The sequence below is a fragment of the Falco cherrug genome, chromosome 6 (genome assembly GCF_023634085.1).
Source record: "Falco cherrug isolate bFalChe1 chromosome 6, bFalChe1.pri, whole genome shotgun sequence".
NCBI lineage: Eukaryota > Metazoa > Chordata > Aves > Falconiformes > Falconidae > Falco > Falco cherrug.
The window spans coordinates 38,305,580-38,326,322 of NC_073702.1; the positions used below are offsets into that span (position 1 = coordinate 38,305,580).

The 20,743-nt window shown below is 39.2% G+C and overlaps 1 protein-coding gene across 29 annotated transcripts in view; it reads right to left on the bottom strand.

The window, feature by feature from the left end:
• The window catches only part of AFDN (afadin, adherens junction formation factor), a 131,727-nt gene that overhangs the window by 4,285 nt on the left and 106,699 nt on the right, over positions 1-20,743 (bottom strand). For 6 of the 29 annotated variants that reach the window (XM_055713152.1, XM_055713148.1, XM_055713145.1 and 3 more), the window contains 9 exons: positions 19,780-19,845; positions 19,549-19,622; positions 18,918-19,036; positions 17,695-17,889; positions 17,363-17,454; positions 16,735-16,923; positions 13,072-14,094; positions 6,042-6,176; positions 3,570-3,861 (listed from right to left, as the gene is read on the bottom strand). In XM_055713152.1, coding sequence (XP_055569127.1) covers positions 3,570-3,861; positions 6,042-6,176; positions 13,072-14,094; positions 16,735-16,923; positions 17,363-17,454; positions 17,695-17,889; positions 18,918-19,036; positions 19,549-19,622; positions 19,780-19,845 — 2,185 coding nt within the window. Of the gene's footprint in view, positions 1-3,344; positions 3,862-6,041; positions 6,177-11,185; positions 11,222-13,071; positions 14,095-16,734; positions 16,924-17,362; positions 17,455-17,694; positions 17,890-18,917; positions 19,037-19,548; positions 19,623-19,779; positions 19,846-20,743 lie in introns of those variants that run through there. The other 23 variants (XM_055713135.1, XM_055713142.1, XM_055713140.1 and 20 more) reach the window with 13 other exon arrangements.

The window sequence follows — 20,743 nt, forward strand, 5'->3', positions numbered from 1 at the left end:
AAATATTCAATAAGAGACATATGAGGCTGGAACGCACAAGCAAATTTATCTAGTGTGTTGTAGGCTAAATTTTTTTTCCCCCAAAACCTGTAGCAGACCAAATCATACTAGGTACGCCAGGCATATGAAGATTTTTTCCTTTTAGACATGAGTCCTGCATGTAAGTACTACCTTTGTGACTTTGAAAAGTCTGGATCCACATGCCGTGGTTCACACTTCCACCTGCTTTAGGACAGTAGGTTTGATTTGGGTGTTGGCTTTTTTCTTAGCTTAGTTGACAGACCCAGCGGTCTTAAGAGACCCAGTGGAAGAAGGTACGAGAGCAAAATTTGCAAAGCATGGTTTACTAGAGTTAACATTCAGAACAGAAAAGAGCTGTAAAGGACAGTAATGTAACAAGAGTCAGCGAGATGGGAGATGGTAAACTGCACAGTGAATTCTGCATTTTGTGCAAACGGCTTTGTACGTTACGCAGGCAGTCTTCATAGAAGCTTGAGCAATCAGGTGAAGTTAACCTGTTCTCATGGCTATTTTAAAAATTATGAGATAAGAGTATTCAGAATTAGTTGTATGGTTTATGAATTAGGTTATTAAAGGCGAAGCATCATACTACAATATTCCTTAACTGTTACCAAAACCCTAACGAAATCTTTGTAGATTGTCCTTCTGATTGTTTTCCAGCAAAAAGCGTGCACACACACAAAAATATCAATGGACATTTCACTTCCCTGAGATTCATTTTTCCATTACAGAAAGTGGGACTGGGAAATGCAATTACATATGAAATGGCATTCTGGATTGTGGATGATGGGAGGCAGGACGTGTGGTGGTGACAACTAGCAACTGATGGAGTTACTCAATTTATTACATGTACAGCCTTCAAAGTGCCAAATAAGGAAGGGATAAGGAAGGGAAGCAAAGGCCTTCGGAAGCCTATGTGTTGTGATGGAAGGCACATTTTCCACTCTGTTATAGTCAGTTTCAAAAAAGAACTTCTAGAAAAAGAAAGTCCTTTGAAAGAACAGAAGCTCAGTACAGACACACAGTAAGAAAGTTTCATGTCAGAAGCCCGCTGTTTCAGAATATTCCCAAGCTGCTGACAACATAGATAGCCACAGGGTTTAAAGAGAATATTTTCTGCATTTTCCCATCTTTATCTTATTTTAACTCATTAATTCTTTGTGATACAAGGTGTTCAAAAGCTAGAGTCCTTCTGATACTGTGATCTGGGTTCACTGGTTGTGGGTTTATCGGTGGGCTCACGTGCATGGTAGCCTGGTGTAATGGAATTGTTTGTGTTGTAGTGGTAGCACCTATCAGGGAGTGTGCAGCCTATCTACTTATACTTCAGCCTAACGAAGACACACTGAAAAGCTAAAACCTTCCCTCACCTTCCTTTAAGATTTGGAACATATGACAGAGCCAGACAGGAGTGACAGACAGGTTTGCAGGATCCACAGAGGCTACTACACCACGAGATCTCACAATCAACACCAGGGTAAATAAAGAGGGTTGGGTTTTTGGTTTTTTTGGTTGGTTTTTTTTTTCCCGGTTTTTTTTTTCCTTTTTTCCCATTTAAACCAGTATCAGTGTTGATACATTTTTGTGCGACCTGGGTCCTGTACTGACCCCAAACAGTGAAACTTCCAAGCATCAACTGTATCAGTTGGACAGTACCTGTAGCTGAGCTACACTACTGCCCCTTCAGCAATATTAAAACTACACAATAAGGTGCAAAGCTTCTCTTCGGTACTGGAAGCAGTCCAACCATGGCAGAACCTAATTTGCCTTCCAAAGGAAAGGATGCCTTGCTGGAAAGTGATGACTTGAGTCTCAGCTGAAAAAGATGCAGAGAGGAGGCTCAGAGTATCATGTACCTGTACGGCCTCATACACATCCCAGACCAGGTTCATAACACTACCGGAGCTGGACTAGAAATGCTTCTGAGAGATGGAACCTATTCTGAGGCTCACGCGCTCTCTGTCACCAGGCCACACCACACCTCTGATAGAAGAAAATAAGTTACTTCCACAATTTGTTAGGTGGCCAAAAAGGTGATCAGGGATATACCATATTGATGGCTTCCACATTTGTCACTGAGACTTGAATCCAGTAAACAAGTTAGCCATTCGGCTGGAAGCCAGCATAAGCACTTTCCTTCGCTCTCTCGGGTGCCTTGCTACCCTTTCCATTTTAGGAGGATGATTAACCGGCTGGAGTTGGTTGTCAGGTACTTGTTGACTTCCAGCGTTAAGTAAAAAGAATGAACTAGGGGGATGTCATGGCCACCATTCCCTTCAGAAGAATACTGAAGAAAACAAACTTAAGGGAAGTGCTGGCAGATGCAGTTATTTAAAGACAAAATATTATATTAATAAACTACAAATCTGTTAACGGTGAGATCTACTCTTTGAGTACGTGTCTGCGTAAAGTACTTAAGATTCCTCCTATATGGCAATGGTCTAAAAATACTTTACACATAATTGGGCTGAATTAGCTCTGAATTCATGAGTATAGCTAAACTAGTACCCTGCAGATAAAATATTGTGCTGAAGTTACTAGCATCTAGAGCTCTACTTGAAATTCAGTGCCATTATGGTTGCCCATTTGGAGTTATAGAAGAAACAAGATGAGGAGACAAAGAAATACAGGGGTGTAGAAGGGGAGGAAATGAGTAAGGCAGAAAGCACCAAGATGAAATGTAGATTTTTGTCTCTCTTTGCAAGAAAACTGCACTTGTGCAAACCAGAAGTACAGGAATGCTGCCTAATATATGAAACTAACTGCATGTCCTACATCTCTTGGTGCTTGTATATTTAAGAACTATGTCTACAGAGATAATTTTTAAAGCCATTTGCACACACTAGTAAAAGAGAGAACCCTGGTACCAATGAAAGCAGAAGATAAGCTCTGTCCACGAACCCATCAGAAAAGGCTTCCTGTGTTTAAGAAAGGTGCACTTCCAGATGCCCTGAGTAAACAGTGGTCAGTCATACAAAACAAATCACTGAAAAATAGAGTGAAAGCCAAAACCAACAGTACTTTGAATTGGTTGAGTAACAGTTAAAATAATTTGATTCATTGTGTGAAAGACGGAATTTTTGCTTTTGAAGAGTTTGGGTAAGGAACAAGGAAATTTGAGAGATCAAAACAATTAAAAATTGGAGGATTCATGTATTAATATCAGGATTTAAGTTAGATCACCATTGTGAAAATAGCGATTAAGTGGGGGGGGGGGGGGAAAGAAAAAAAAAATAATCACAAAGTAAGCGATTCAATCTACAGCACCAGAGTTGAGAACATGAGGATAGTTCTGTAGAGACGACTGATTTCATGGTGTCTACCTTTAGAGTTGCTGGCATGGATGATACTCTGTTTGTTTTGTGGGGGAGGGGGCTGGCTTTTTTTGGCAGTAGTACTGTTGGCATTGACTGGAGATGACTGGAATGAGTTCGAAAGAAAGAGGCCATCTGAAACTGGGCGAGGCTGGCGGGAGGACTGCTGTGGCTTAAGGGTGGCAGGAGGGAAGTCACCGTAAGATTTTCTTGTGCTGGAGTACTTATCCTGACCTGCTAGATTGGAATCCTCCTCCTCCTCATCATCATCATTGTATGCAACAAACTTGGCAGTATAAATCGTGTCAGGGGAGAGGACCTGTGTTTTGAGGTAAGAGGTGTTTCGCTGAGGTGGGGGAGGAGGAGCGTTAGATGAAGGGGTTGGGGATGGGAGTTCATATTCCCGTGGAAGTGGAGGTCTGTACAGACCAGGCTCGTCAGGTTCCAGTAATCTTCGTTCTGCTTCATCATGCTGCCTGCGCCTTTCAGCCTCTAAGCGACTGTAATACTCCTCTTCCTGCCGCCTCTGTAAGTCCAGAGGAAACAGAAACACAGTGGTCAGAAAGGCAAGACCTTTCAATCTTAGAAAGATTTAAGTTTTCCATCACTGAACCACAAACAACTTTTTTTTGTCTCCTTTTCTGGCAATAAGCAGGGCATCTATATGGACTCACACAAAGAATATTTACTACGATGAAAAAAATGGCAGTTGTCCTGTAACACAGTGTTGCTGTTATTTCCAGATTTACCACTGCCTGTGGTAACTAAGGCAACTGCCTGTGTGAACCAAGGGTGATTCCAGCATTTATTGCTCAGAACGTAACTAGAGTTAATAAGGGGCAGGTTTACTAAAGCTGTAAAGAAACTGTGGGAGAGGAAAATAACTAAAATTAACTACCATCTTAAAAAAGGAACTTTGTAATTTTGCTGCATGCTTATACAATGTAAATTAACCAACAGAGTCTTGGAATGGATGACTCCTAACAAAGCTTCTAGTATAAATCCCAGGAAAACTACTTTCACATAGAAATCAAACAACAGAAATTTTCTGAAACAGACATCAAGTAACTGGTTTTAAAAAAAATTATAAAAACCAAAAAAACTCTATGCTAATGGTATTTATACGAGTCTATTGACCATTTAAAAGGCCATGAAATATCTTCTTTGTATTTTTTGAGTTAAAAGATTTTTACTAGTTTGAAACTAAACAGCATTTAATTCTGTTCAGCCCTTGTCTAACCCACACCGTAAATTCATACAAGGGTCTATTCAGTATTTTGTTTGATAACAAATGAAAACATACTTGGAAACTGTATGCTACAAAAAAACTTTTGTCTAAGCATAATATGACTTCTGCTGGGAATATGTGACGTTTTGAATCACCATCCTTTCTGTTTTTAATCCGTACGTTTAAAAAATTCCACCTTAACTGCTTATCTTCCTCACACCATGAGCCAGTTATCCTAAAAAACTAATAAATAAATTTGATCTCGTCCATCTACAGCAAGGTCATGAAACTCATCTCCCTGTACTATTCTCTAAAGCCACGGTAGTGGTCAGATGGTACTGAGCTCTGAGGTGGTAGATGTACAAGTGTCTCAGTCAAGACCTGTCAGTGAAAACCCTTTAAAGTGTGTGATCCAAATGTCCTTTGGCTGCGTCACTGCCAGAAAATAAGAAAAACTTGGCTGAGTTTTTTGTTTTGTGTTTTTTGTTTGTTTTTCTAACTTCCTACAGTGTACTTTCCTCAATCCAGATAGACCTTCCTCACCTATCACCACCCTCAGCTTAGCTTTCTCCTACTCATCACCCCATACCGCTCACGGAAAAGTGTCTAACACGGCTTGAAAACCACCTAACAAAACAAATTTAACGAAGTTAATACATCCAAGGGTTTTGAGTTTTTGATTATTTTTTTTTGTTTAAAATATATTTGCTCAGTCTACCAAGATGAAATTTCTCTCAACATTAAAAGCTTTCTTCATTCTGAAGTCAGTGTTACCAACAGGAAAGCCTTCAATCTGGACAACAATAACTGTTCTTTCTTTAGGAAGAAGAGAGTCTTAACAAACGTGCTAAGAATCAAATGAGGTGCTTTGATTTCCAGTTTTGAACAATAAAGCTTCTCAAATTCATGTTCTAAAGGACCATGCCATCTGTTTGATGGCCCAGCGATTTAGCTGCTGAAATTATTTACTTCCTTCTTGGAAACCAATTCCCTTTCCTCCTATAGTCCAAACATAAAAGACACTATGGAATACTCATCTCCACTGTATTTTATATTTTTATCTGTAAAACAATTACTGCAAAAATACGTGCCATCTCCGAGACACAGCAAAACCCAACACCACTAACTCAGCCATCACAGTAAAGGTGGCAGGTAAGGCACGCGGGGGCTGAAGGCAACCAGGAGATGACAGATTTCTGCCGTAGCCTTCAGAAAAGGTTCCGAACCCCATCCCCTGCCCCTGCTAAAAACCTTCAGCCGCTAAAGCCTACACTACTGTTTCTGCAATACCGATGCAGTCACCACAAACAGGCTACTTGTTGAATTACTTCTTGTTCTATATTGGATAAACTGAAGCCTTTGGCCATGGCCCTTATCACTAGGAATAGCGTGTTTAAGCCCAACATTGAGCTGCTACTGGCCAGCCTAAAGAGGAGAGAGGCCCGTAAGAACCCCTGCAGCACTCAGAAGACCACAACCTTTTCTTCAGCCTCTCTTCTGGTCCGCTCCTCCTCTTGCTGTCGGCGCTCTTCTTCCTGCCTGGCCCTGTCTTCTGCTTCTCGTTTGCGCATTTCCTCAAGTTGTTGCTGCCGTCTGCGTTCTTCATCCTGTAACTAACAGAGACACATCTTTAATCTTTTTGTTACTCCTCTGGGTAAGATGTGTCCAAAAAAAAAAAAAAAGTAACCCAAGTATTTGCATCTAAAAGTAACTCATTCAGTAGAAAATGCTATATGCTACAGACAAATCAATATAATTTCCAGCTGTTAAGAGTACACTTAGGTTACACTGGTTACACTAAAAAAAAAAATAAAAATGTACAGAACTACATAGATAAAAGCACAAAACACAAAACACACAAGTGACATTTTTTGCAGTCATATATGAACCCCTAGCAGCAGGCTGAGGCAATTCAATATTCCAGACAGCTTCAGCAACCGTAGTCTCATAGGTGCAGTAAAGTGAAATTAAATACCTGGAACCAACAGTCCACAGCTCCAGCAGCCAATTGGTTTTTCATTTTGGATTAGTATTTAAGCACCGGAAAATCATGACTCATTAGTCAAAGGGTCAATCCATTTAAAGTAACAGGCTCATTCAGCAAGTCTGCAAATAGTCTCGGGAGATAAATAAAATCTCCCACTGTATCTGCAACAGATGTGTTTTGGAAAAAGCAGAGTGCCAGGCAAAGAAATCTTTGACTAATGAGATTAAACAGCTCACACGAACAACTGATGTCCAACACACAATACTACTTTACATATGCTTATCATAAAAGCTGCACATAAAAGCTACAAAAATTCAAACTTTGCCTGATTCTCTAAAGCTAACAGTATCTAATCCCTTGATGGACAGGAATATTCACTGGTGCAATAATATTCACAAGTTAACTGGACTACGTGCTGTGTTATTTCTTACTGCAGCATACGTTTTAACGTGACAACCACAGCACTCTGCCCCACCCCCTGCCAAGATCTTTTATACTGATTGGTATAAATCAGTAAATCATTGGATCTTGCTATAAGCTGCATGTAACACAGATACTTCTCTACTCCTGGATTTCTTTTCACAATCTAATTTCATTTACAGAGGAAGGCCCCTAAGATACAAAGCAGCTTTAACAGACTTTGTGAGGAGAACATTCATATAGATATCTCTTCCCCCAGTTAATTAACAGGAAATGTGTTTTAAAGCAGATTAGGTTTCCTAATCAATTTTCCAATCAATTCTAAAAACAAATTTTGTTTTTTGGACTAATTTTCTGGTAATTATTTTCCCCTGCTGTTCATGTCATATTTGTGTTATGGGTATCTTTATGACCTTGTTCAACAGGTAATTTTGAAAACATTTGCCTTCTACATCTTCAAGCAGCTATATGGACTAATTGCAGTGAAAACACCTCTCATTTGAAGTGTTAAAAACCTACCGGTTTTGAGCATGAAAGTTTAAGAACAAAATTAATTTCATTTAGGCAGTAATTTGGCAAACGTATACTAGAGGATGCTACCTCCAAGCAAATTCCCCTTATTTAGGGCTAAAACTTTTGTAACTCCTAACTGAAAACGACATAGAGATCAAGCTCAGCATACATGGTAGAGCAGAGAATCAAGTAGCTAACCAGCTCCCTGCTTGGATTAAGTCCTCTTCTTGTCTTGGTTATTAAAAAGACATTATTTTAGCAAAGGAGATAATATTGCTGTCAAAAGGAAAGACAGCTATTAATTTGAAAGAGTTTCTAGAAGAGAAGTAATTTCCGGTTGTGGGTTGTTTTTTTTTTTTAAAAAAAAAAAAGGCAAAAAACCGCACAGTTAAAAAATATAGGAAAATTCCTCGACTTTGTCCCAGTTGCATTCAGAGAAAAAACTCTGGTCGTGGCAGTTACTAATCCCAAGTTACGGCATGGACGCCTTTTTGTTTAGTAGCAAATATTCCTATTCAAATGCACTTAAAACTTTAAGGAAATATTTCAAACTAAAATAAAGAGGAAATAGGACTGGGTCTTTTTTAATTTCTTGTGACCCTAACTAAAGAAAGGAGGGAAAACTTGGCAGGGTGCCCACCTGGGAACCGTTGTTAACATCTGAACCATAACAAATGTAAAGACAACTGTACCCAGGTCAGAGGCTATTCTAAACATAACACCTAGTAAAAAAGCCAAAAAAACTCCATGTAAGGCACAAGCAGGGATAAGAGAGTGACATTTCATTTCTTTATGATTAGTACCTAGTTTCTACTTTGGAGCATTCCCAGACCAAGGCAGGGAGCAGTGGGATGGCAAGGCACGCCAGAGCGCTTGCAGGCGTTTGTGTTTGTAATTGCATACGGCAGCACCCAACTCAGACTTCATCCCAAAATTTCAAGACGGTAAGGAAAATCAGCTTCACGTCCCATTTCAAGTACAAGAGCTATTAGATTCCCAGGTTGAGTATTTTGATTTGATACTTCTCTATCCCAGTTTTTCTTCAGTTGCGATGTACTGTACTTATCACAGAATCATTAAAGTTGGAAAAGACCCTTGAGATCATCAAGTCCAGCTGTTAACCCAGGACTGCCATATGTCCATCACTAAACCTCATCCCTGAACACCGCATCTATGTGTTTTTTAAACAACTCCAGGGAAGGTGATTCCACCAAATCCCTGGGCAGCCTGTTCCAATGCTTGACCACCCTTTCAGCGGAGAAATTTTTCATAATATCCAGTCTAAACCTCCCCTGGTGCAACTTGAGGCTGTTTCCACTTGTCCTGTCACTTGTTACCTGGGAGAAGAGATCGACCCCCCCTGCCTACAGCCTCCTGTCAGGTGGCTGCAGCGAGCGATCAGGTCCCCCCTGACTTTCAGGGTTCCTCCAAAGCAGCACGTTTATATTGTAACAGGGAGAAACAACTGATCTGCACAGCCAGAGGGCCACGGAAGAGGAATCTCCCAGCTAACTGAGCAAACCAGCTAAGCACAAGGCATGAATTCTTCCCCCCTGCTTTGTCCCAGCTCTACGGCACAGTGCCAGCAGTTCCCTTAGCTGCACAACTGTCCCCCTACTGCCAACATGCACTTGCAGCACTATTCCTACCTAGGAGGGCAAGAAGCCACCCTTCTTCTGAGCTATTGCTCCTCGTAAGGATCAGCCCATCGGGCTCCTTTATCAGAAACATTAAAATATTCAGAGGACTGGCAGCGATCCAGGAAGTCTCAGATTCCAGACAAAATTTATTTCTCCAAGCACTGCTTAGAATGCTTTAAAAGAGGTTCCAGAAGAACTTTACATTAAAACCTATTTATTTATGACCAGCTAAAGCTGGTTCAGATCTGTTAGTGGCCCAGGGAATTTAAAAAGACAAACTTTAGCCAAGTTGACAAACCCTGCATTAACTATTAGCCACTTTTCATCAGCTTTATAATTAGCAGTACAGCTATCACACCAGTGCTCATATTAGACATACACAAAAAGCACTGAGCATTCAAAAGTGTATTTTTTTTTCTAGAAACAAAGTAGTAATTGCCTGGGTACATGAAGTGGCACAGGATAGCTACAACTATGCCCAGAAAGTCATGTGAACAGTATGAAAATGATGAAATTAGGAAGAAGAGGTATTTGCGTGGTATAGCATTCAATGTCATCTATTTCAGAATTAGCTTGCTTTCTTTTTTTAAAGCTAAATTTATGAACATAAATTTCAGGCCATGGGTCCATCTAGCGCAGTATTCTGTCTCTGACCATGGCAAGAAGGGCTGCACGTGAGCCTGGCCATTTCTTCTAGTACTTCCACAGCATTCAGCACGGTGCTAGAGTTGCTGGCTGGTGCAGCCTGGTGTAATCCTCTGAGCAGCCGTTTACAGGTGTGATGTCTATGAATGTGTCTAATCCATTTGTAAAGCTGATGATACTGTCTGCATTCACAGCCTCCTGTTGCAGAAAGATCCAGAATTTTACAGCCTGCTTGGCAAAGTACTTTATCTATCCCGTTGCAGCTCCAGGGGACCAAGGCTTAAGTGAAAAAATACTGGAGCAGTAATAAGAAAAAATATTGATAGATACCAAGTCTGAAAAATCCATGACTCCTGGCTTCTCCATTAATCCAGAAAGCTGACACACTTCACCTGTTTCACTGCTGTCAACTGCTTAATGCTCATGTACTACACAGACACAAAACTGAACACTTCAGACACACTTACTAAGTCTTTAGATAGAAGTATGCATTTCAGAAGGGGATTTTTTTTCTTAAAAATAAAGTAGCGCCAATTACCCAAATCTGTATTTTGAGCAGACATGTTTACAGTTTTTCCCAGCAGCACAAATTAATTGTACTAACAGGACTTGCAAGCATTACCTTTCTTTCAAATTGGTATACTGATTATATAGAAACACACTTTGAAGGGAATGTATTTCTTCTCTAGAAGACTACAGAACTCTTCTTCCATGTACCCATTTCCAATGAGAGCAATAAAATACAGAATTAGCTGGAGTCACAGCAACTGCTGCTCCAGTTTGAAAGCTGTCATGTTTTAGACGCCGGAGAATGGTATTCTGAAATTATATGTAACTTAATTGCATGTTTACGTGACCTACTTGGAAATCATAGTTCAGAAGTAATTTCTGAGTTTACAATGCATTTTTACTTTAATGAGAAAATTTTAACACCTGTAAACAACAGGGTTTCAGCATGAAACACTATGCTGTATTATTAGGCTCTCAGGACAATTTCACTTCAAATTGGAAAGGAATGGTGTTGCTAGAGTTCTTCCAAAACCTGCAGGGGTGGGGAAGGGAAAGGAGGAAATCTTACTTCATACACAGCCTGTTCATTCAAAGTTATTAGTAAGATTTTTATAAACCTGACTGCACAAAACATCAAATAAACAGGTTTATATTAGACCACCACTACAACAAACAAATCAAGCCTGCAAGCAGAACACATCTAAAAGGAAGGAAACACAGGGAAAGGAGTCACCACATCTGGAAACATTCAAATGCATGCTTACAGTTAACTTACTGCTTATTGTATTACAATAATTTTTGAACACCCAAAGCTGCCAAATCATCATCCAAGGCATATAGGGTAGTTATTAATAATATCAAGAATTGAAATGGGAAAAGGATATTGAAGAGAAGGAAACAAACATACCAAATCTAGAACAGAGATTGCTGGCACAGCAGTCTGCTGCAGGTAGTAAGAAAGGGGGGAAAAAAAAGAAAGATGCACAGTGAAAATAAAGATAGGTTAGACTTGCGCTATTTCAAAAGCATTTTCTTTTATTTGTTAAGTCAGCTGCTTTAGAACGAGGAACTGAATTGACATAATCCTGAAATACAGAAATGAAAACAATAAATTAATCCAAAGTTTTTATCAGTATTGGTTTGACTCATTCAAAACCTCAGTAATTCTCCAGAGATGCTACTTATTACATCTCTAGTAGTATAGACAGTGTAATGTACCAAAATGCAAACATTACTTCAGTTCAAAACAACTGTTATTTTTTAGTTTCAAAATGTTCCAAAATGCTGGAAGAACTTTATGCACAAACAGTATTTTAAATCCAGCACTTAAAGAGAAGGCTGATATAACGTTATGCAACACAACTGGCTTTCTATAAATGACAGATGGCTTTTTTAGCCTTGCTACACTAAAATTTTGAAGACACTGTTTGTTAAAATGGCAGTTTTACATGGATTTTTTATGCCCACAGGTAACTGCCTATGTGCTACAAATTACATGTTAGCGATGCTGGGCTTTAACATAACCCGTTTGCCAAAGATATATTTAGCTTTTCCTTTCTTCAGTTTCCAAGTTTGAGGTATCTATTGTTTTACACAGTAATAAAGTTAGCCACAAGAAAAAAGGAAAGCAATGCAGACTGCAGTGAATATGAGAAGAGTTAAGTTTAGGAAATCAAGCTGCCAAAACAATCCTTAACTCAAATACTACTCAAGCCAATAGCTATTTCTGAACATCAAAATAAGCATGTACAAACATTTATTAAGAATTAGAAACTGCCTATCACAGAATTAAATCCAGTTTTCAAGATAAACAGACAGAAGACACCCAGCATATTACAGAGCTAGTTTTTAAGCCTGTCAGAGCACAGCTATCGGTATATAACTTTGGTATCCGTGCTATTATTCAGAGAAGACAGATTTTCCTATAGAAATTGTTTCTCAGTAACAATAGATTTAACACATTCTGAGAGGCAACAGCCATCAGCAGCGTTAAGAACTTTATCACACTATTTAGTTGTATTACCTCATTACATACATTATGAGCTTTCACAGTACTGAAGCTAAGGTAAGCAAACCTTGTCAGATACTGATTAAGCTGGACATCATGCAAAACGCAGTTATGTATGAGCTGGAGCCCTAGACAGGGTGCACTAGTTGTTAGAGAACCACCAAAGCCACACGGCTCAACGTAACGCTTCACTCCCCCCGGCACTACTGGGGTCACCACTGAGGTGGTGGTAGAGGTAGCAGCTACTTTATACCCCAGCTTTTACTTGGAGCAGACCAGCAAGGTGGAATCTCAGTTCAGTTCACTGTTTTCTGGAAACAGCATGCATTCCGTGTCTGTGTTCAGGTCCAAGACTGTAAGAACTCTTAAAAGCAAACATATTGGGGGTGGGGGTTAGGAATTACACCATTTTTGTTCCCGACTCTCCTAGAGACTTTCATAATTTCAAATGTTTTTGCTTACCTTCCAGTAAGAAAACTCCTGCCATATTTAACTTTCTAATCCTGCTCCAGGTACATAGCAAAATCCTTCTATCCAAAGGGAATTTCTTTCCCCACAATCAGAAAAGTAAATGTGACTGCCAACTTGGATCCTACAATCCTGTCATAATACATCACTTAACTGGTCAAGCCACTGTAAATAAGCAATTTTAAAATTCAAGGTATTTAAGAAAGGTTCATCCTCCTTTACTCTGTAAGAACATCAAAATACTTAGACAAAGCCAGAGAACCCATCAAGATACAGATTTACAATACTTTCATCTAGAAAGGATTATCCCTTTTTACCCTTGCTCTTCTTTCTGCCTCCAGTCGCTGCATGATGAGCATAGTATCCACATCATCATCCTCCTCTTCATCATCATCTTCATCCTTTTGCTTTGACTCTTGAAGTCGCTTTTGGAACTGCCACTCAAGCATGAGTTTGCGGAGGCGGTCATTTTCTTCTGCTGTACGATCGGGCTTGTTCTGAAGTTCCTGAATCTCTTTACTCAGCATGTCCACAATGTGCATCTGCTGCTGCTTCTCCAGCTTCTCCTTAGCATCCCGTTTCCAGGGATCTGGAGAGAGGCTATCACTAGAGGACAGTTCTTCCTTGCTGATAGTAATGTACTGGAGATCTCTCCGCTCAATAGTCCGAGGCTGCTGTTGGGGCTGCAACTCTCGAATGACAGTTTCTTGAGACCTCTGCAAAGTTGAAGGTTTTTCTGATTTCACTTGTTGAAGAGAAACAGGAGGAACCACAGGCTGAGCAGGAATTAGTGGCTGAGAACGCATTTGGCCCAGTTTTCTCTCCTGCTCACGACGTTTCCTTTCTCGCTCCTCTTCCAAACGTGCCTTTTCCTTTTCATACCACCTCTGATGCTCTTCTCTCTTTTTACGCTCAGCAGCAGCGACCTGGGAGGATGCTTGTGCTCCTATCTGATTTGGAGGGGGAGGGGGAGGCAGAGGCAAATCCATTTGTAGTTCATCAAATTCAGCTGCATAATGCACTGGAGGCGGTGGTGGTGGAGGGGGAAGATCTGTTCTGATGGGCTGGGAAATGGCCACTGGAGTCGGCTGGCTGGTAGCTGGAGTTTTCCAACGGCCAGGTCCACTTTTAGTTAAACAGGAACCAGGCGAGACTGGTTTGGATGAATGGTTCAGGTGTTCTTGGCTAGACGTGCTAGAATCCACGGATGAATTCATCCACTGATCACTGTCTGACTTCCGATCGAGGTACTCTACATCCTTCCGTATAACAACTTCCAAACGATTCCTCTCTGGCTGGAAAACTTTATCTCTGAGTTCTTCCTGGGAACGAGCTACACGCTGGAAAAAAAAAAAAAATCAAATAAGGCATGTATTTCACAGTCTGTCTATATTAAAACGTATTTGAAAATGGCTCACAAACTGCATTCTTATTGCCAAAGGTAATTACTTTTAATGAGTTTAAGCATTTCCATGCCCAGCAAGTTTCCCAGAATCAACAATAAAATATTCTTCTCAGTCTTTTTAGATCGTTCAAGTGATGGAAGACTTTGCAACCTCCGAAATGCCTGGAAACCTGGACTGGGAAGAAGGATGAAGGCAAAATGGAGTCTAAGCTGAAAACCTCCCCAGCTCACAATTTCTCACGGCTATCCCTGACACCCCCTCCCCCACATGTGAGCATGACAGTCCTGGCAACTCGGAAGAGCAGCTCAGGCGTACCAGCTCCGCCATTCAGGCTTCAACTGGCTTTACTGCACTTTTTTTCCTATTGGGAAGGCAACCAGAAAAGCTGCAGAGGGAGAGACAAGACAGCCTGTGCCCATCCTCCTCCGTTAACAGGCGGGATGACCCGCGCGTGCAGGAAGCTCCTGTTACTACAGCACCACTCACTGGAACGGATCTGGGCAGGCAGGTCTCATTCTACCTGCTCTGGGGGCATGGATGTGTTGGTTTGCGCTTTTGTCACCTTTTTAGCATGTCAAACAGCAAGTCTTTTAACAACCTCAAGGTCTCACTGCATTGTACAACCTCCTGAAAAAAAAATACTGGACCATAAATTAGGCTTATCAAATCTGTTAATGATTTTTGTGAAGCAAATATTTGTACTTTTAATGTTAGGAAGTACTAAGCACTGAAAACATAATGTACCAATTATCAACAACTGAGAGAAGACTAACAAAGCAAAATCTTTTTCTTTTTTTCTCCATCAATGACCTTAACTATGACCTCTAAAGAATGCCTTCTTTGAGATGAACAAGCGTATTTTTTATGCTCTATTAGTCCAGCAGAGCTGAACACACAGCTATTTGTGTTACATTTGCTGTACAGATGCACCTAGCCAAACAGTTTGCTAATGCCTTCAGAACAGTAAACAGGCATTTCACATCAGTCAGTAGCTTACAGCAACTTTTTTTACAAGGCCAGTTCTCACTGTAAAGATTACAAGGATTTTTTTAAAGTATTTTTTTTTAAAGTCTATTTTCCTCTAATTTTCAACTTCAAAGAATTATCGTGTGGTGCAGGAAAATTGCGTACACTTTCAGTGTTTGTAAGAAGCTAAAGCTTCTGGACATTTGCTGTATGAAAGTGCTTTTCTGCACTGCATTCAGCCTTAAGACCATAGTTCAGATTTGGTACCTGTCAACAACGTTAACAGACAAGGTGTGTCTCACCAGGTTAAACTACCTTGTCTAAGCTACTCACTTAAGCTTGTCTTAAGTAGGGAAGAAACGCATGTGCAGGCAGCAATTCAGCCCGTTACAACAAATGCGTAGGAACCATTCCCTGCTACCAGCCTGCCTGTCCCATCACTGACAGAGTGGATAGGTATTCAGCTGTGCAGCTAAGATTGAGATGAAATCATGAAATGCAAATGAGTTGAGCACAGAAATTCAGCAAAATATTTCCATAGTGATTTGCCACAGTCATTTAACTTGCAGCACCCTACTTTGGGTATAACATCCATATTCTTAACAGCTGCAATAATTAGGATTTGGTATCTATAATACTGGGGGGGGGGGGAAGAGTACTAAGTTTTCATTCAATTGACCTTTTACTGAATTTACTTGCTGATACATGTGTGAGTAATCGATAACCAATCCTTACTTTGCTTCTGTGACACAATCGCAAGATAATTTACCAGACACTGTTTTTCCAAAAGTAAAAAAAACCATGCTGATCCTGCTGTAAGGCTCTGCTTTTATCACAAATTAAGAAACAGAAAAACAAAAGTTTTCTCTATATATTTTTAAGTCTCTGGTGGATTAGAGAAAAAGATGGTCCAGTGAGTGGATTCAGTAGATCTAGATTTAATTTCCTGTATGGATTTGAGTAAAGTCCTCATTTAAAAAGAGAAGAACAACATTATTTTCTGAATTTATAGAAGGTACAGGGGAAGGGTAAATTCACTTCAGGTCAAGAAGCATCTGCACTTTCATAATAGATGCAATTTGCATGTTGTTGTTTTTTAACTGAGAGCAGGGAATGTGTTTCAGTAAAGACCTTGGATAGATCTCGAGGTAGTGTTTTATTTAATTTTTAGTACTTCGCCCTGTCACTTAAACAATGCACTCTGCAAGCAAGAGATTTTTCCACATAAATCTTCTTGGAAGAGCAAAATATTTAGTTTGCATTTCAGAAAGCCACAAAACATTTTACAGGACAAACCCTACTACCATCTACAACCCATTACCTCTAACAGGGTATTAAACCATCCCAGATAACAAGACTGCAGACCATGATAACATAAAATCCTACGGAGGGAGAAAAAAGAAAATAAAAATAAAAAGAGTAGGGTTTCTGAACCCAAGCCAATCTTGGCAAAAGTACAGTTGCTCCCCTCCCATGGTATAGTTTCTCGTCAACAGCCCAGAGGTTATAGAGTTGACTGTTCTGCAAAAATGTCTCCAGCAGTCTGGGAGTGGAAAGCAACCAGTTTCTTTCTGGTTTTTTCTTGTATTGAAAGAAATTACTTCTCACCTGCATTGTAGTATTGATAGAATGATTACTTTCTGCCTGGACCTGTGGTTTTTCTTCATAATTTGGCCACTGACTCTGAGCTGGACCCATTCGATCCTGGGACTTTGAAGCTGGGAATGTGAAATATTCTCTAGTATAGGTCTGTGTTGGGATGGGATAAGCTTCAGGTCGTGGGGGCAGAGTCTGTTCCTGAAAAAGGTTGAAAGAACGTAAGGTAGAATTTTCTGATCACACAGATCTGTACATAATGATATTCTAAACATGCATTCTCCAAATGTTTTCTTTTGGCTCATAACAGCATTATTTGTCTGGAACAGGAGATAAAGAGGTTGTCTGGTATCAAATATAATTGTGGTTATGACTCACGCTTTTATGGTCTGCAAACAAGTACACAATATTGTACAAACCTAAGAAATCACATGGACAACTTCATGAACAAAATTTAATAAAATCACTGAAAGCTGTCTCGATCTTTCATTAGCTGTAATAAGCAAAACCCCCACCCAGTCACTAGAATCAGCATTATACTATGTTCAAATATTTAAGACACTGGTTTAACTGAAGCACACTGGCACTATTGATAGCTAAGGAAAGTTTAATAGCAAGCATTTTGCTTGCCACTTCTGACCTCTGTACAAAGATTTCCAGTAGAGACTGAGGTTATTTTGGTGGTAGTTCCAGATGCATAAGCATTCTTTCCCCCAGGGCTTGGAGGCTGATCTGTTGGAAAGTTAAAGGCAGCATTTACATGACTGTTAATAATAATTTACGTGATTTAGTAAAGCAGTAGCATTCACAAAATAAATATGATTTTTCCTTTGAACAGTTCTAACAAGAGGCTTGCTCCAAATGTTACTACTACGTTGGTATTTTAAAACAATCACCCCCTTTTTTAAATTCAACAGCCTCTAAAATAGTGGTGGAGGCATCTACCCCTAAAAGAAGGATAATCTTACTTACTTGCTACATTGGGACTGGAGCGATGATCAGCTCTGTTCTTCATTAATCTATCATCCCCTGGCAGCTTCTTTGGTTCACTGTACTCAGTCCATGGCAGCTGGGGGCTCTCAGGTGACCCATTCTGAGTGGCGTTATTATACAGCTCAAAGCCTTCACTCTTTGGTCGGGGTTTACCTGAGCCACGGCGGTCAGAAACTGTAACAGTTGGATATGTATTTTCCCCCTTTCACTTATATTAACTACTATCTAGCATATTCTTTTCCAAACCAGAGCTACCTTGCATTTATAATTAAAAATCAGTTCCCAGTAAAGCAAATGGTAGACTTTAAAACTTTTACTTCTTCAGATACACAATCCCACTCTTGTATCAACTACACAGGATTCCTTTGATTTGTAAGCTTCAAAAGAGCTTTTGAGAAGGTACCACAGTATCTGGAAAAGCCAAATGTGCTTTACTGAAAAGCCTCTTGCTGACTGAGGCATATGGCATCTGGGATGGTGTTGTAAACTGTGATAATAAGGGTTTAGTCTTTTAACCCATTCTTTTCTACACTGTAGTTCTACCCTATATGTAGAAAAGGTCTTCCTTTACAAAATTATTTCCTTTACCACATTATTTTACCTAAGACTTAAACGTGTCTGTTGTTAGTTCACTACAGTAGGATGATAAAATCTAACATTGGAGAAACATCCAAGAACTACCTATGATCAGACATGGAAACTTAAGAATACACGTTTCAGTATTTCTAGTTTAAAGAAAAATAATTCAGTGGCAAAACATGTACTAGGGGCTTTTGTTTCTATTTATTTCTCTCTTAGTAATTACGTTGCAATCTGTGGTTACAAGGAAGTCATATTCTGAGAGGAGGAGAGAAGATTTTATATAAGGAATAAAAAAAGCCATTGAAGTTTAATGCCCTTTGTATTCATTATATTCCATTTGTCTGAAGCAATTTTTATTTTAACCAGAACTGTGCTTAAATGCTTTTTTTTAAACAGGTGCATATACAAAGCATTTATTAATTACTAGACTCGCATAATTTCAAACAATACTTGAAATAAGATGAACTTCTGATAAGAAAGAGATGCTTCTTCTCTGTGAAATTATGTTTCTTTTCCGATTTAATATTTTGGTAATGTGTGGCAAGCTACTGTGAATTATATTTTCTGCATGCTAAGCCTTACAAAACTGTTTTCAACATAAATAATATTAGCATTTTTACCTCTTTGCATCATTGGGGATGGCTGATTAAGCAGAGTTGCCAGACCATGGTAAATTGCTCCTTGTTTTGCTACTTCTAGTGTTACTACGGAACCTGTCCTAGTCATAAGTTCTGCTGCCCTGCAATAAAAGCCAAAGCAAATAAAATAAAATTAGGCACTGTATTACTTAGTTCTCCTTATTATCAGTTGGTATGTCATGACTTCTCATGTTTGAGTAATCTTCTGTTTGACAAAACACTCTCTGATTAATATTTAAAATCACTTTGAAAAAATTAGAAGATGATGACTAGAAGATGTAATTATTAAACATACACCACCTACAGGCAAGTACTGTTTTCAGTTTCTACAGATAAAGGTCAGAAGCCATAATATTTAAAATTAAGAGCTAAATAAATTATGCTCCAAACTAAAGCCCAAACCTGTAATACAATCTCTCCTACATAGATAACCTATATCTTATACAGAAAATACTACACGAACAGTTAAACTTGTTGCTAAGGTTATTCATAGGCAGTTATAAAAAGCCTAGACAAAGCCTGACACGCAAAAAAAAGAGCTTATGTCCTTCTTGGTAAATTATGACTACAGCATTTTCTTCATGTAAAGACACCCAAGGAAAGCATTCCATACCTTTCCTGGGACAGGCCCACCAAACTTCGACCATCCACACTGAGCAACTGATCCCCTGCAGCCAGACGACCATCCTAAATACATATTCAAGAGAGAAGAAAATTCATACACCTGTACTAACATGGTCTAAATTAGGAGTTATTCACACATATTAGTAAACAAAGGATTTAGAAGTATTTCCAAAGGATCTTTCTACCTTTTAACTTCTGATGTTTTAAGATTATTACTAACCACATCTGCAGCACCTCCTTTCACAACAGACTTGACATATATTCCAAGTTTGTCTTGACCAGCACCCTACAGAGAAAGAGGCATTGATTCATTACATTTGTATTTGATATCTTAAGCATTCCACAAGTGTTAATCACAATTTTACACAGCTAGGTAAACTTGTAAGTTCTCACTACTTTTATATGTTCCCAAACTGGAAAAAAAAAAAGATTATGCAGTAGAGAGTTACACTCATTCAAAGTCAAAAGAAATTTTTAATATTATGCCTACTGAACCTGCAAGCACTGTTAGAAGCAAAGAATATTTGTCTTACTGAAAGCTCGAGTAAGAAAGAAAATACATTAACTGAAAGTTATACAAGTTCGTTCTAATCCCATTCTAATATGAAATACTTATTCGCACTTTTACACACATTATTATTTTTTATACCTCTACGTATTCTGTTGCACAAGACTGCACTGTTTTCCTTGCTAATACCAAAATGAAACAAGGTAAACTGCAGATTACGAGAAAAAAGGAATAGAAATGCTTTTCACATTCATTAGGACCATAAAGGAGCTACTGTAAAGAAACAAACAGTGCCTCTAGTTTTACAATAAACAAGTAGACATTATAATTACTAAGTCTTTTAGAGTTGATAGAGCCAACATGTAAGTCTACTGCAACACCATGCAATTTTGTTTGTGAAACATCTGCCTCCAAGTATTCCACTAGAGATTTTGAAAGGACTGTTAACAGTGAACTTATTACGAGACATCCAACAGATTCAAGACAAGAGAACAGAAGCATCTATTCAAGCCATGCTGTTGCATCATACACATGCTCCAATTTACACGGCACCACACCGATCAGTCTAAATGTTAGTATCACAAACCTTGAAATTGTCACTGATAACATAAGGCAACCACTTGTGATTTCATTATCTACTACAGCAAACAGTGCCATTTTACCCTGTAAGTCACTT